The 16,077-nt window shown below is 48.1% G+C and overlaps 5 protein-coding genes across 5 annotated transcripts; 4 read left to right on the top strand and 1 right to left on the bottom strand.

Annotated features, from left to right (window-relative positions):
• Positions 1 to 95: 95 nt before the first annotated feature.
• Positions 96 to 1,138, top strand: ACHE_30120A (PaaI family thioesterase; the record flags this gene model as incomplete). Its single annotated transcript, XM_043276703.1, has 3 exons — positions 96 to 228; positions 319 to 1,052; positions 1,109 to 1,138. The coding sequence occupies 3 exons, from the start codon at positions 96 to 98 to the stop codon at positions 1,136 to 1,138; spliced, it is 897 nt and encodes a 298-aa protein (XP_043134655.1).
• A 496-nt stretch (positions 1,139 to 1,634) lies between these two features.
• Positions 1,635 to 3,030, top strand: VMA5 (H(+)-transporting V1 sector ATPase subunit C; the record flags this gene model as incomplete). The annotated part of the gene is made up of 5 exons (XM_043276702.1): positions 1,635 to 1,929; positions 1,989 to 2,083; positions 2,148 to 2,239; positions 2,299 to 2,791; positions 2,842 to 3,030. The coding sequence occupies 5 exons, from the start codon at positions 1,635 to 1,637 to the stop codon at positions 3,028 to 3,030; spliced, it is 1,164 nt and encodes a 387-aa protein (XP_043134654.1).
• Positions 3,031 to 3,567: 537 nt separating this feature from the next.
• ACHE_30118A (uncharacterized protein) lies at positions 3,568 to 6,463 on the top strand (the record flags this gene model as incomplete). The annotated part of the gene is made up of 2 exons (XM_043276701.1): positions 3,568 to 3,705; positions 3,767 to 6,463. 2 exons carry the CDS (start codon positions 3,568 to 3,570, stop codon positions 6,461 to 6,463), a joined length of 2,835 nt encoding a protein of 944 aa, XP_043134653.1.
• Positions 6,464 to 9,997: 3,534 nt separating this feature from the next.
• Positions 9,998 to 10,531, bottom strand: ACHE_30117S (Hsp20/alpha crystallin family protein; the record flags this gene model as incomplete). The annotated part of the gene is made up of 1 exon (XM_043276700.1): positions 9,998 to 10,531. The coding sequence occupies one exon, from the start codon at positions 10,529 to 10,531 to the stop codon at positions 9,998 to 10,000; it is 534 nt and encodes a 177-aa protein (XP_043134652.1).
• A 3,140-nt stretch (positions 10,532 to 13,671) lies between these two features.
• On the top strand, positions 13,672 to 15,566 carry ACHE_30116A (uncharacterized protein; the record flags this gene model as incomplete). The annotated part of the gene is made up of 6 exons (XM_043276699.1): positions 13,672 to 13,920; positions 13,989 to 14,071; positions 14,137 to 14,381; positions 14,439 to 14,605; positions 14,657 to 15,333; positions 15,428 to 15,566. The coding sequence occupies 6 exons, from the start codon at positions 13,672 to 13,674 to the stop codon at positions 15,564 to 15,566; spliced, it is 1,560 nt and encodes a 519-aa protein (XP_043134651.1).
• Positions 15,567 to 16,077: the final 511 nt, after the last annotated feature.

Below are 16,077 nucleotides of genomic sequence, written 5' to 3'. Positions count from 1 at the left end.
CTTTTTTACGTGTCCCCGTCTGTTTGCCTCTGTTTTATCTTCTCAGTCCACGGATCCACCATATTCTGCCAAAAATATCTGACGGTCTAGCGGCCATGCGGCATTTCCAATCGTCCGTCGCGCTTCGGGGGTTCCCCACTGCTGCCACCACCAGGATCGCGGTACGCCCTCGTCTTCCACTCCCTCGTTCTGTATACCTGCGAGGATCTAGATCTCGTTATTCTACTGGTATGTGGTCGCTGGATTACTCATTGTGTTGAAAGTCTCTTCCCGTGGTTTATAAAGGATCAATGAATTTCTAACTCTCATTTAATAAAGAAACAGCTCCCGTCCCGCCCCATCCTCAACAAGCTCAACAACCCCGTTCCCGCTTACGCCGTTTCATCGGATTTACTTCTATCGCATTTTTCGCTTTTACTGCTGGCTTATTCTATCAGACTATACAAACCACTTCTCGAATCATGGCCGCCCCTATGCCCTCGGATGAGGAGACCCTCACCAGCTTCGTCCCTCCCGATGCGCACTCGCAGGAGATTGAAGATTTCATCCACAACCATCCCCTTTCCGTCTCTCTGCGCGAGAACCCTGCGTTTACAGAGTCGCGCCCACATTTGAAGATCCCCGAGTACATGCGCGCACGCAATCTCACTGCCGGGACCCTCGCGGGTCCGAACAAGATCGTTGTCCCGCCGGTTGTTTTCAGTGAAGAAGGTGGTAAGAGCATGATTTCACTCCTCTATCTCGGCTCCGATCTCTCAGGACACCCCGGTATTGTTCACGGTGGTCTCCTGGCGACCTTGTTGGATGAAGGTCTTGCGCGGTGCTGTTTCCCCGCTCTGCCGAACAAGGTTGGCGTGACTGCGAACCTGAACATTGATTACCGACTACCCGCAATGGCCAATTCCTACGTTATTATGAAGGCGGAAACAGTCAAGGTGGAAGGTCGCAAAGCGTGGGTGGAGGGCCGCCTTGAGACCCTGCCCAAGGATGGACAAGAGCCAGCGGTTCTGGTGGAGGCGAAGGCGCTCTTCATTGAGCCCAGACAAGCTGCTGTGTGTTCTCCCTAGTTTACGCATGCGAAGCAATTCTCGCTGACTCTATATTGCAGGCCATGTCCAGTCTCTACAAGGTGACATAAAACAATTCACCTCGTATTGCATCTACACTCGATCCTGTGATACCCTATAGATGTGCGGAATCGAGAACGAGTATGGATAATCAGACTATATAGCCAGGCGCATAGAAGGCGGGTTGCATTGTTTTCGGTTCTTGTATTTATTTTCGAGAATATGTTTAGAGGCCATCTGCCGTTTATAATAGAGTGCACATTGCCAGCTTTTTTCAAGCATCAACTGACTTACGGGTACAATTCAATAAGGAAACATATCGATAAACAAGCACCAGTTTATTCCTTCTCTCAGTTCTTTTGGTAGCTGTGAAGCTGTCTGTAGGATCGACGTTCGCCGACCGCCTCCACCCGTACCGCCCAGCTCTCCGTATGCAGACAACAGAACGACTACTACCGTCACCACCATCAATACAATTATCATCTGCTGTTTCATGCCCGCCTTCCTGAGCGTGGCCCTGTGAATTAGTTCTGGTTGGTCAATTTATCTCTCTCCTATACCGCCGCCATGTCCAACACCAAGTACCTCCTCGTCTCGCTCCCCACGTCTATCACAACCTCCAACCATCGCGACGATGCTCTCGACGCCATATCTACAACGGTATCACCCGATAATGGCTCAGTAGCTCCCTTCCCGATCCCCGAATTCAAAATCGGCACTCTAGATGCTCTGGTGCAGCAGGCCGATGAGCTGTCGAAGCTCGAGTCAGCCTGCCAGGGTGTCGTGAGCAAAGTGGGGGATGCATTGAAGAATATCCTGGACGATGAGGCGCAGATTGATAAGATGAAAGCTGTTAATGACAGTATGTGGGACATTTTGTTTTAGGTTGTGGGAGAGGACGTGGCTAATATCGCGGGTTAGAGCCGGTTGATCAGTACTTGCGGACGTTCTCGTGGAATAAAGTGAAGTATCGCGCTGACAAGCCTCTCGGGGAATTGATTGATCTGCTACAGAAGGTAACTATATGGCACTCAATGCGTCACTAGTGTACCGTGTACAGAAGATATTAACGTATCCCAGGAAGCTGCTAGTATCGACAATGATATCCGCTCGAAATACTCCCAATACAACCAGGTCAAGAACAACCTGGCCACACTTCAACGGAAACAGACGTATGTCTATTTGCCCTTTCAATTTTGGTACCTGACTGCTAACATCTTCGACCCGACAGAGGTAACCTTTCCACCAAGTCTCTCGCATCCGTAGTCGACCCTCGCAGCGTCATTCAGGATTCAGAATACATCGAAACACATCTCATCGCGGTCCCTGCAACGCAAGTCAAAGACTTCTTGAAATCATACGAGACTGTGTCGTCTATGGTCGTTCCCCGCTCCGCAAACCTGGTGGCATCTGACGATGAGTTTACGCTGTACGCGGTCACCACGTTCAAGAGACACAGCGCCGAATTTATCCACAAAAGCAGAGAAAACAAGTGGATTCCACGAGACTTCAAGTACGTGGAGGGCGGAAAGGAGCAAGAACAGAAGGAAGTTGAGCGTGTTGGCGGCGATGAGCGGAAGCTCTGGAATGAAACCCTCCGTCTGGGACGGACAGCATGGAGCGAAGCTGTGATGGTTTGGATTCATGTGCTTGTTCTCCGGGTGTTTGTGGAGACTGTTCTTCGATATGGTCTTCCTCTTGATTACGTTTGCACGATCATTCGGGTATGTACCAATGCAATTGAAGGTGATTTATGTTGCTAACGATGGAACAGGCACCAACCCCGAAGCAAGCAGACAAGGCAAAACGGAACATGGACGATAAGTACTCATACCTGGCCGGTAATGCCTTCGGACGAGACAAGAAAGGCCGAGTCAAGAGGGACGACCCGGGCGAGGCAGGCGGCGAAGCCGGCGGAGCAGAGTACACAGCATATGTGTATTATGATTTTGAGTTCAATTGAAGTGAGCGCTTAATGCTTTGGTTGAGGTTGGCGAGCGATGTCTTGTCCTCTGTTGTTCTGGTTCATTTTACTTCACTACCCTGGTCGGTACCTCTGATACCTTCTTTTTGATGTTTGATATCGTAGCATACTTATATACATTCTGCTCACTTTTGTGATTGGGGGTGCTCGTACTGTCTTGGGAGTAGATTCGGCGTTATCTTGGTACTTAGCGCACTCCACTGCGACGGATCACCAGCAGAAAGACACGGCAATTCGCAGCATTGATCTTGAATAATTCTAGATCCTCAATTTATCTAGAAACCATATGAATCCAAATGCCTCTAGTACTCCGCATTGTGCTTGCGCTCGAAACCCCCCTCTGGCGGTGACGCGTGACGCCAAGCCGTGTTTGTCCGCGTACGCCAGCGATAAGTGCTATCAAGGACTTTTGCATCTACCAATACAAACTAGCCATTCCTCTAATATACTTACGTTGCAGCTTTTATCGTTGGTTTATCCTAGAACGAGAATGCATACAATTTGTTAAACGCGTTCATGGCCTCGCGTGAATCTCCCGTTGTTCCCGAATCCGTCAATTCACTCGCCAATGCGTATGCGCTTCCATCGCTGAAGAAGCGCAAGACATGGCATCCTCCTGCTAAAAATCTGGGGTCTTCGTCGATCGTCATCCGTGTAAGCCATACATACACAGCATTACCTCTTTTGTCCGAGCCAACCATTGACAATACTCCAGGCCCCTGCGACATCACTATCCGACGACCGCTACATTCTCGACCCGATCACCCTCCTCCCCCGCTCCAGAGTCCCATTCTCCTGGCTCGATCCTTCATCTTCTACACTATGGCCCGTCCCCTCCGGTAGTCTGTTTGTGGCGGATGCCCCCATCCTCGAGAACGAGTTGCGCGAACGAGTCGAGCCTACCGTACTGGCGGTGCGATCTACGGCTGACGGAGGTCTATATGTCGTCGAGCGAGTGAAGAAGGGGATCTATGCGGTTTCGCGATTAGGCCCTTGGGTTCAGGAGGGCGATATCTTCGTTGCTGTTAAGGGATGGAGCGCTTCTGCTGCTATCGCTGATGAGCAGACGGCGCGATGCCAGTCACCTGTTGCGGATGGGACCGTTGAGTGGTGGGAAGTGGCGCGGGTTGAGGAGCCTCTCGTGGATGTCGATTCGCTTTCTGGGAAAGGGGCGAGACTCGATATTTGCGACGCATTTTTAGACCAGGAGGAGGATAATGTGTTACCTGTGGAATCTGTGGAGAGCCAAACCGCTTCGATCGCTGCCCCCAATCTCGAAAGGAGCTCGAGCACCGGTGCTCGCATGCCGAGTATCGCCATGAATGATACCCAGGAGCAGCTCGACGCGATGGTACCAACGGGTGTCGATGACCAGCAATCACCCCAAGAGCTACTGGATGGCTTGAGGGATCAGTATTTGCAGGCTCTCTACATCTCCAAGACATCTTTGGCATATTTTGCCAAAGGTCCACAGACACGTTGTCGCAATGCGTTCCAATCTACTGAGCCCGACTCTCCCAAGACGCCCGTTGGTTTGGTCAGCTTCTACCGAGAAGCTATACTCCCCGCGAAGAAGATGGATTTCAAATATAAAGAAACGATACCGGCGACAGTCCGCGACGTCATTTTCAGTGTTTCTGACGACGACACGGCCCAGACAAAAAAGCGCAAGAGCCGAAAGAAGAAGAAGCTGGGGAAGAATGGACTTTACCCTGATGAAGAGGATTTCATTCGAGCATGGTGGAAGGACAGGAGCTTGTCGGAGAATGGTGTCGCGATTGAGACCTCGCGAGAAGCAGGGATGAAGAAGCATGTGGCTGATTTACGACTGCGCGAGACTCAACTGCAGATACTTCTTATACTGGAGACTATGGCTCTGGAGTCGGCTCTCCCTGACGGTAGGAAGCAAGACGGTGGAAACGGAGAAGACTCACCAGACGAGAAGTCAAAGAAATCCAAGAGCAAGAAATTACAAGATCTGAATGTGGTGCTTGAACTGCATCTTGATCGACTATGCATCTGGCACGCCGTCAGCTTTGACGATATCGCTATTCCCGAATCGATCAAGGATACGGAAAAAAAACACCTGTCTGGAAAGAAGGCCGAGAGTGACGCTGTGCGAGACTTTTGTACAGAAGTTATCGTTCCATTCTATGCGTCGCGCCTCCCGGACAAATGCAAGCTGATCACACGCAAATTTGGCGTCTCCAGCTCCACAACCCCTGTGAAACAATCCCAAGCGAAGAAGACACCGCGACGGGAATCCGAGTCCGCAGCTAAACGACAGCTACAACAACAGCAACAGCAACATCTGAAACATCTGAAACCCCGTCGTTCATTGCAACGCGTATTGACCGACGAGAAATCAGCCACCTCTCAAGGACGACACCCCCTCCAGCGGTCCAAGACGGCACCATCTAAGCCAGACAGCAGACGGGAATCCATGGAACCATTACTACCAATGGCCAGCGCGAACGTTCGGGGCGGTATACAAAAGGCCAAGCGAGTGGAAAACCGCGAAGTGGACCTCAACGCCCAAGCAAGGCAGCACGAAACGAAGCTAAAGAAGGTGCAATTGCTGGCAGACCAGAAGAAAGAACTGGACGCGGCGATCAATGCATTGCGGCGGCCCAATCGCGAATTGGTTGCCAAGGATATTGCCGAAGACGCGGACAAAAGGACAACGTCTGGTAGCGGTGGCAGTTCACGCAAACAGAAGAATCCCGTCCGGAATCCGTTAGGGCAAGGCGTGCAGGTCATGGCTACGCCCAAAGGGAGTCGGAAGAGGGATGCTACTTTCGACTTACCACCACCCCCGCTTCCCATTAACATGGTGCGGTCATTCCCTGGACATTCGAACGAACGCTCACCTCCACCCGACGAGAGTGATGCGCAAATGGTCCCTGGCTCCACGGTCCGTCCTAATTCGTTCTCGACAGCGTCTGGCAGAGACATGGGTGCTGTTCAGGAAACGCCTACCCGCCGTCCGACCAAGCCATTCGAATCTCCTTGTTTTTCCAAATCCAAGAGCACAACTTATACATCCAACACCCTCTTCCGGGTCCCTAATTGTCCATCTTCGACCCAGCCAACAGAATTGGCACCCTCGACACCCGTCTCGTCACGACGTATCCCAATCGCGCAGCCACAATTCAATTCCTCCATTGCAGAGACACCTCCTAGGATACAGCAACAAACCACTGTTCCCATTCCAACTCCTACTATTGCTGAGCCTGCTGCTGCACGGCCGACTGCTGTCCTGAGCACACCGGTAAAGAAGGGCAGTGTCCAGGAAACACCGGTTAAGAAGAACTTCCTTGCTCCTGGCGATTCGTCCACAGTACCTGTGACGCCGGAGAAATCGATCTATGAGCAATTGGGGTGGAGTGAGGAGGAGGATCTTGGGTTTTAATCACTGTCAGCTTTACTGCGATTATGGTATGCCGCGGTTTTGGTTAGCGGGATGGGTATTGTTACTATTATTAGCGGCTTAGGTCTTCTCTGTATATAGGCTACTATGGAAACGGTTTTTTCTGAAGCTGTCACTTGGTCCTCTGGGTCATGTCATTCACAGTATGGAAGGGATCATGTTCTTCTTCACTTAAAAGACTACTCGTCCCAACTCTCTCCCTTGCTCTTCATCATCACAGAACCGAGCCTTTCATCAGTTTTCCCAAGTTATCCTGTGATCATCCCACGAATGCTCCAAGTTCCTAGTGTTAGAGGCTCTCTATTATACATTCGGTCCATATGATATGACTGGTGGCTATGGACTCAGACGCCTATTAAAGCAGCGTCAACGACAAACCCGCCAACTCCACAAACAATTCGTTCTACAATTATTTTACGCGGTTCATCAGACCTTCAACGGAACGATTTCAGGACAGGTTCCGCCAACAGTGCCGTATTGTCTGGGGATTCCCAAAGCTCTCGTTGAGTGCAAGAAGCGTTGTCAAGTGGACATTCTCCAAATGTCGAGATACAAGAGGTAACCCAAATGGTTGTATGGATCCTATGTCAGAAAATACACCGGTGAAAAGACCGCGGTCATACATGTTTTTGACTTTCTCTGACAGTTACAGGCGAACTGTAACGTCCTTAAAAATCCAGGCAAAATGTATCTGTCGTTAATAATATAAGCAGACAGTGTATAGATTACCTCAAGGATAGCAGGCAGTACGCTTGGTCTGTGTCTGAACAAGCGATGCCATTCTTCAACATTCCACTGGATGGGGCCTCTTGCTACCATGCTTATCTCTACGGAGCTGGTACCCTCTTTTCAGTCAAAACACAGCTATTCGACTAACTTTATTCAGTACTGAGTGATCAAATGGCAGCAGCATACAATAGAAGTTCGATTCGTTGTCACCAGTACGTCTCAAGCTGCACAGCAGAGACTAGGAAGTCATGCCGCGGGGAGCAGCATGGATGGTCTCTCCCAGCCTGCACTGAGGGCCTGATTGCCCAATAACAACTGGCGACATCTTCACCGATTCCTTGTAACTGAAAGTTGCCATTCTATAGCCTGATTCCCTGGAAAGGGGGTCCCTTCCGGTTTCCATCACCCTGCAAAAAGCCCCAAAAATGGGCAACACACAAGACAAATCTCTACATTCAACGGTTGACAAAAAGATGATGAAACATAAATCCTCGGATTTCTGTATTTTACTCGCCGTCGACCTAATGGCACCCACTCTTGCGATTCACATCCCAGAAGCCAGTGTCCTTACTCCCTTCCTTCCTTTCATCCATACACATAAACACAAGATATGAAAAATAACTACTGGAGACGACGACAATATCTCAACTTCGATTTGATCGAAATTGCCGATTTGATATCAAAGAAGTTGGATGAAAACCGAAGACACTTTCAAAACAGTATACTCCGCCGAGATTATGAAATTATCCTATTTTCAAAGACATTTTTATATGAAGCTGTGTCCAATTCTGACACTATAGAAAGCCATCCACATAATTACTGCAGTGATGATATCTAAGGGACTAACAGTCTGAAAACTCCGAAGACCAGTTATTCGATGAAGATGAAAGCATAGATGAAGGGTCATATCAACCACATGGCAAAAGCTGTTGAAAATACAGTATACAGAGTCAACACTGAAGAGGTGGCCTGTCTATTAGGAGCCATTAAAGAGAGGACGCTCTCTCGGCTTTTGAGAAGTCACGAGGCCTACTGCGCAATGAAAGCTAACAAGGGTCAGTGATTTCGAAGAACCAAGCCAGTGTACCTCATTGTGGACATCATGGCCTACAAGAGCTTCATTGTGGAGAAGTAAATGTGAATTGAGATGTCCCTAAAGGCTGAATTTAAGGTAAGCGAGCCTGGTGCTGAAAGCGAGGTGGGAACAGAAGGAAATTTGGGTGATACAATTACGGCTGGAGAAAAAATTATCGGATACGAGTTTGCTCAAATTCGATAGAGAACCTGGAGAGTTAAAGAAGTAGATCTCGGATGTTAGAGAGAATGCAGCTTATTCCCAGCTGGACATAAAGTGGATTCGGCATGCACAGAAAGCAGCTGCGTGACCAATTGCAAAACTCATTAACACTTACCAAGCAAGAGCTGCTTGCAAAAAGGCGCTGAAAGGACCAGGAGAGGTTGCCTTTACCTACAGATTGTGGTACCAAGCGGATTAGTTTCCAGAACAAATGAAATCGACGTGTGAGTCCAGGCTTGACAATCACACTGCTTTGGTAAATGCTGGCCCCATCAAACGCAATGTGCCCCAGGGTTTTATGAAGACCAGTACCATGTGTGGCATTAATGACACCATAGCAATTGATAACATTATCACTAAACCACTGAGCCTGTGCTGTGCTCTTGTCAAGGCAACAACTGAGATGTCATCTTCTTATCCCCTGATCGTCAAAGACAAGAAAAGAAAGAGTTTATAGCAGCACAGAATTATATCAGAATGCGGTTGACTGCATTCCGATGTTCCGCGCATTTCACCCAGAAGTGCAGTATGATGCCAACTTCTATGAAGTTGAGAATGGCCCAGTAGTATTTTATATGCCGCATCTCGACGCAGAACATTGCTTCACCTGACGGCAAAGCGGTTTAGCATGGTATACGAAAAGAGTGATTGGATTTAATTCGGGCTTCTCGTATATCTATTCTCGCTTCCCCCGTTTCCGAAATTCCACTCTCGCGGATGGGTTTCTTACTCCACTGTAGTATACACTGGAAAAGATGACGGATATTTTACTGCTTAAAATCCCAAGCAACGGGGGCTGACAATACTCATGAAAGATGTTGGCAAGTGAATTGAATTCACAGTATTAGGCCTGAATTTCTGTAATTTACGCAACGTTCATAGCATATTATGGACTGAACAAGGTGCGTTTTTCTAGCCGAGAACGACCAGCTTTAAATCTCAAACTCAATCAGGCCTAGGAACTTGCTTTCTGTCAATGTAATGATGCACTTGATAACGGGGCCAAAGATGAGCATCAATTGCGCATATTCAATCATTAAGAATGCTGGTACAACAACTCTCCATCAAGAGTTGTAGATAAACGCACTAGCTTTTTCCACGTCCTCTGAATACAGTAGAAGCGTACAAGGGCTGTTGATTGAATTAGACCGGAACAATGCACACGATCATGGACTCCCTTGGGACTGGTATAATCGCTACAAACGGGTTGTCTGGGAGAACGGGAAATCCATAACTTAATACGAATACCAAGTTCGTCGCTCATAGATAGGAAAGAAAGAAACTCATACAAAGTGCAAGTAAGCAATTAATTTCAACTTCGAACTAACAAATTATTACTATACATGACCAAGATCGATCGATTATTTTGTTAAGTATTGCAGATTCATTTGAAAAGTAAAACCATCAAAAACCATCAAATTAAATGCATGCGTATTATGCAAAGAATTCCATCAAAGCGTAACTCATAGACTTCGCAGGAGGCGATCCGTTTACTCAATGGTGATCTTCTTGGGACCCGAGGCAGTCACCTTGGGAACCAGCACAGAGAGGATGCCGTTCTTCAGGCTAGCCTTGACCTTGTCCTGGTCAACCTTGTCGGGGAAGCTGAAGGTGCGGTGGAATTCGCCCACAGAGCGCTCGCTCACCCAGTAACGATGCTTGTTGTTCTCAGACTTGGTGACGGACTGCTCTCCTGCCTTGACAACATCACCGTTCTCACCCTGGGCGTCCTGGCTATGGGGAGTATCATTGATGTTGGTGTTATGGAATTCGCGCTCGGTGCGGCCCGAGATCACCAGGGTATGGCGGTCAGAAAATTCGATGTCAATGTTTTCCTGAGAGATGCCGGGAAGTTCGCCATCAAGGTGGTATGCATCATCGCTCTCGCGGACGTCAAAGCGAGGCGTGAACGAACGGAGAGAGGAGACTTGACCGCGGTTGGAGCGGTGGACATCGTAGTCGTCCAGAAGACGGAAGAGAGGAGCGAAGTCTCCAGCAGAAGGCATGGTGCGGAAGAGAGACATTTTGACGGTGTTGGTCAGAGGTTATTCTTCAAAGAGACGCGAGATGATTGTTATTCAATTGTCTTGCGGAAGCTTGATGATCTGAAGATGATGGTCGATTTAAGACATTGTTGAGCATCCTTATATACCTGAGAGGCGCGATTCTAGAGCCTGCCATGATGTCAAACGTGACTCAAGATAGTAACAGCTGTACAGCACGCGAAAGCTTTCAAGGAATGGCATTAGGGCTCGAGTTGTCGCGCATGTTCGGCATCAACCCAGACGCTGCTAGAGATTTCTCGGCATTTCGGTAATAGTCATGTGATACGCTCTCAAAATGACGTCATTGACCGTTCGAATGGTTGGAGATCAGGTGATCCAAGAGTCTAGACGGATTTATAGTCGGACCGATTGGCGAAGCCGATCGGCTCCTTATATGAAACACCGTAGCCATACACTTTGATGGCTAAGCACTCATTCGGCTATCGCGGTGTCTATAGAGATCAATGTCACATTCTGTGTAATTCAAATTTCCTCTTCCTATATAGCCTCGTGCAGTCCGGATAATCGACTCCCCAACTTCCCCGACTCGGAATCTATCCGTTTCAGACATCGACAGGTCCCCGTTCGGCCTCTTCTACTTTGGATGACACTTCGTCTGGCATTGATGATTTCTTCTTCTATTTCCTCTTCCGTTCGCTTCTTCAGGCTACAATTATTAGTCTACAAGACGAGTATCGATCACACCTGTTCGCCGACACGCGTAGCTACATGGCGATAGCGTCTCCTGCAATCATTAGCGAAACCAACTTCACCAGCAAACTGCCGAAACAACTTTATGGCCAGGACCCTGTAAATTGCCTGTATCTCCTCCCGACCTCAATGTGTGCCATGTTCTCTGTCCTCTTCTTTAATTATTCATGTTAGGATATATCCTAAAGACAGAAAATGACACCAGACCTACAGTAAGCTGCTGAGAAAAGCTGGCGAATTAATCAGCAGCGGAGAAACTCGACATAGGTCCATTTAAGCACACTTAACGTACAAAGTCCTATAGTATAGATAATCCGGAAACGATGATACCCTCTGGGTTATGCTTAATCTTTCTAATATCCAGATTCACGCCTCACTTTCTGTGGTATACTTACATGTTAACTGATTCTCGATTTTCCCCGTTCATTCCACTACTTCTACCGGGATATGTAGGTCTTCGTTTCCCTCTAGGGCGTCTTTGAACAACGGTAAACGACGATTGTCCAGGGAATATCACCCGTATTCCCCTCCCTCTGGTCGATACCTGACCATGCGTATTTTTGGAAAGCGGCGAATGGCCTCTTGCCTAGGTTCAACGGCGAGGTTGCGAAGAGTTTCACTTTCTTAGTGGCTATATGGGCCAGTTTTGCCGAATCTCCATTTGACATTGTTCTGGGTATGAAGAATTTCTTTGATAGCAAGTGATATGGGTTTTGTCGTTTCTCCGATAGCAGGTAATCTGAACATTCGCGTTCCTCCAGCTATACGCAGTTTTTGTGCAGTTCCCCAAAAAACGAGTCAGTGTCGCCCAAGCACCTTTTTGTTCCAGCAAAGGCTACAAACGGCATATGCGCGTCCCAAAATGCATGGCTACAACTGACAACGGTGCCCTCTTCCAACGCTTATTTCAAGATGTTGGTCCAGTGGATGGAGTATATCAGCGCAGAGATTGACTTTGCACACCAGTTGGCGAAAGCTGGTATTAGAGGCATTGACCATTCATCGTGTACAAACCGTATACCCACATATCTACCAAGATGTCGACATTCTGAGAATCGACACGGATAGAATGGCCGCCAGCCAAGTCTCGAGGTTTCCGCTTTCAGTCGTCAGAACGCCTCGGAAAAGACATCTGATCTATCTATTGCTCGTTCAAAGTTTATCAAGTTGATCGGTTATGAGAAGCATCGCAGAAGCCGATGCGGCATGTCGCAAAGTGCCGTGCAGACCTTCGGAAAGCCAACCAGCCGATTGCCCAGGGATATTATGCAATGCGGACCTTGTGATCAAGGCCATGGGCTCTTCAAGAACCAATTCTCGGATTTTCTGAAGACTAGGACGGATAGTGGAATTCTGGGGCGATTTACCGAGTGGTGCTCGCTACAAACTACAAATATTAAATCACCACTTGCATCCACGCACTTCTTTCGAGCGATGTGCTTCAAGAACCCAAGTTCTGATTCACCCAGAAGCTATTTGATGGTCCGATGTTAGTACTCTCGAAGTAGACTCCCTGAGAACATAATTCGTCAGCAGTTCAAAAGCGGCAAAAACTAGAGACATCGCGAATCGAAAGAGGCCGATTAGAACTTGCTAACACTCACGCAATTAGGATGTGATATTCTCCATATTTACTATTGTAGCATTATACATAACCGCAGGTCTACTAGTTTATCTATTGCTATCTATGGATTTAACTCAATAATCGTGAAGAAGTGACCCGCTGTTGGACGATCTACTATGTCCGCCGTCTTGATTTGAACATCGCCACCACTCAACCACAATTTTCTTTCTACACATCAAATGTCGAGCTTGTCTACAATTAACGATTTCAATATTTCACCGGGAGAGCAGTTTACATCGTAGTCCTCGTAGCGTTCAATTTATTAAATAAATGTTGTTGTTGTTGCTACTATCTCCTATCCCAGTCATATTCGGCACTTCAACATAACCACCAACCACCCGCTGACGTAGGATACCCGCAACATGATTAGGGTTAGGTGCCATCGGTATCAATCACGGTAAATGTCCGGCAATAATCATGGCCTTTATTGCCGGCGTCTCCAGTGCCAAGATACTAGTAGTATCATTGGTGGACTCAGGAGTTCGGACTCAGGAGTTCGGCATAGTCGGAACTGACAAATGGGACTCTGTGCAATAATATCCGACGTCTGGGGCCTCCGCATCCCCACCCCGATCCTGGGGTCGGGGAATCCCCCGGTCAGCAAATAGCGGAACCTCCCTGATTGACAAGACGGGACTGGGCATTATGTCCAGATGACTAACTTTTTTTTCGAAGGAATTAATCTCACGTCTCCGAGGGCTTGACTTTTATAACTTTGTCTGAACGTTAGTATTTTCACTATACAAATATTTTTCCTCGCCTTGACGGCGTGAAGGTCTTCAAAATGACTGCATCTATGGAGATGCAGGGTCGTCGACGAGACGATGTCCAGGAACCTTCGGATCCTGTTAAGAGCGATGAAGTCTTTGTAGAGAGCACAGAGACTGGAATCCCCACCACATATGCAGATGTAGTGTCCTCGCGCATCTCTAAGGCACATCGCGACTATCTCATGGAACGCCATGGGACATTAGAGCTTGATCCCATTCCTAGCATGGACGTTGCCGATCCATACAATTGGCCTGGGTGGAAGGTCTGAGCCCCATGAGAGGAATGCTTCTGTGCAAACAGTTTGCTGACTGTGATCCATTTGCATTCTAGAAACTTGCAAACCTGATATTGGTAGCATTCCATGCTTTAATGGGGACATTCGCCGCGGCGGGTATCATCCCTGCATATAAAATGTATGGGGTTTTTCCCATTGAATTATACGATATACGCATATGCGCTCATTGCTGACTGGAGACAGCATCTCGGAAGAATATGGGGTTACCGTGCAAAAAGCCAGTTACCTGACCTCCCTCCAGATCGCCATTCTCGGAGGTGCGCCATTGTTCTGGAAGCCCTTGTCGAACCGATATGGTCGTCGCCCTATTTTCCTCATTTCCTTGATATGCAGTCTTGTTTGCAACGTGGGTTGCGCGAAGAGTACCGATTATGCCTCCACAGCTGCTTGTAGAGCTCTTCAGGCGTTTTTCATCTCTCCTGCATCCGGTAAGACCAGGATCACGAAGGTACGTTGCGGAGGAAACAGCTGATGCATTCATATAGCAATCGGAAGCGCAGTTGTGATGGAAACATATTTCAAGAACGAACGTGCGAAATACATGGGTGTCTGGACGTTACTGGTTACCTTGGGTATCCCGAGCGGTCCGTTCATCTTCGGGTTTGTTACACAACGGGCAGGATATGTGTGGATTTATTGGGTTCTGGCAATTGTTAGTTCATTCTTTGATTTAATGACCATTGACTGACAAAATTGTGATTAGATCAATGGTGGCCAATTCATCCTGTACCTCTTCCTCGGACCCGAAACTCGTTACATAGGTAGCTCCAACGACCCCAATGAGCCAAGCTGGAAGCGCGAGTATCTGTACATCCGACGGATAGACCCGACCCCGTTCACATGGTTCGAGTTCGTGAAACCCCTCACTATGGTCATGTACCCCTGCGTGATTATTCCGGCCGCTGCATACGCGATGATCTTCTGCCTCAGCAACGTGCTAGCAACCGTCGAAGTACCTGAGCTACTGCAACAGAAATTCGAACTCGATTCAGAACAGCTGGGCCTCCAATTCCTAGGCCCGATCATTGGTTCCTTCATTGGCGAGCAGATAGGCGGCACCATGTCCGACTTGTGGATGAATATGCGCCAGAAAAAGACCCAGCGCAAGCCGGAGCCCGAGTTCCGCCTTTGGCTCAGTTACTTGGGCTATACCCTGTCCATTGTTGGTATTATTGTTTTCCTCGTATGCACGGAGAAGGCCAAACAGGGCCACTGGAATATTGCACCGGTTATTGGTATCGCCCTTGGTGCTGCTGGCAACCAGATTATCACCACCGTCCTTATCACGTATGCAGTGGATTGTTATTCCAAAGAAGCCGCTAGCATAGGTGTAGTTATCACGTTCGTTCGTCAGATTTGGGGTTTTCTTGGTCCGTTTTGGTAAGTCGTTTGTGAAGTCGTCAACGAGGGAACGAAGAGGATGAGGAAAAGGAAGGGTTTTTCATTTGTCGCTTGCTAACGGACGCTGGTCTAGGTTTCCGCCAATGTTTGAGACTGTCGGTGTGGCTGCGAGCTCTGGCGTTGGTGTTGCTTTGATGGTCGGGGTCAGCGTAATTCCTACCCTCTTCCTGCAATGGATGGGACGGACGTGGCGCCCACCTATTGATGAATAAGATATCTTGGCTTGTTATTGAATAAGATGACGGAGGATATATAGAAGAGCCATAGAATGGATAGACTAAGAAACTGGGCGGGTAGGCGCATAAGGACACTGGTGGTTTTGAATATAGATGTGTCAATGTCAAGCCAAACGAAGAACGTAAGTCATAATAGGTGACTATTTTTATACCAGGCTCAATCTGTAATAGTAGCGTTGGTGTTGCAATTGGTCCCAATTGCGTTGGCATCAAGGGTGATGCGAGTAGGAGCAATAAATCCATGGCTGATCGAGGCAAAAAAGGATCCGAAAAAAGAAGTTGAACAATGGTATGTTCGTGAGCTGGCACTGATATGTGAAGAGCGTAAAGAAGTTTGGTAGATGTGCTCTAGGCTCGCTTCCCATTTGGACGCATCCCCATAACAACCTCAACCTATTGTACAACTCCGGTCCAGAACAATATTTTTCCCTGCAGACTTGGTACAACGACAGAACACTTCCAACCAGCGGTAACGTTCATTCCTCAA

The sequence above is a fragment of the Aspergillus chevalieri genome, chromosome 3 (assembly GCF_016861735.1).
Source record: "Aspergillus chevalieri M1 DNA, chromosome 3, nearly complete sequence".
Lineage (NCBI taxonomy): Eukaryota > Fungi > Ascomycota > Eurotiomycetes > Eurotiales > Aspergillaceae > Aspergillus > Aspergillus chevalieri.
This window is presented reverse-complemented; position numbering and strand designations above follow the sequence as displayed.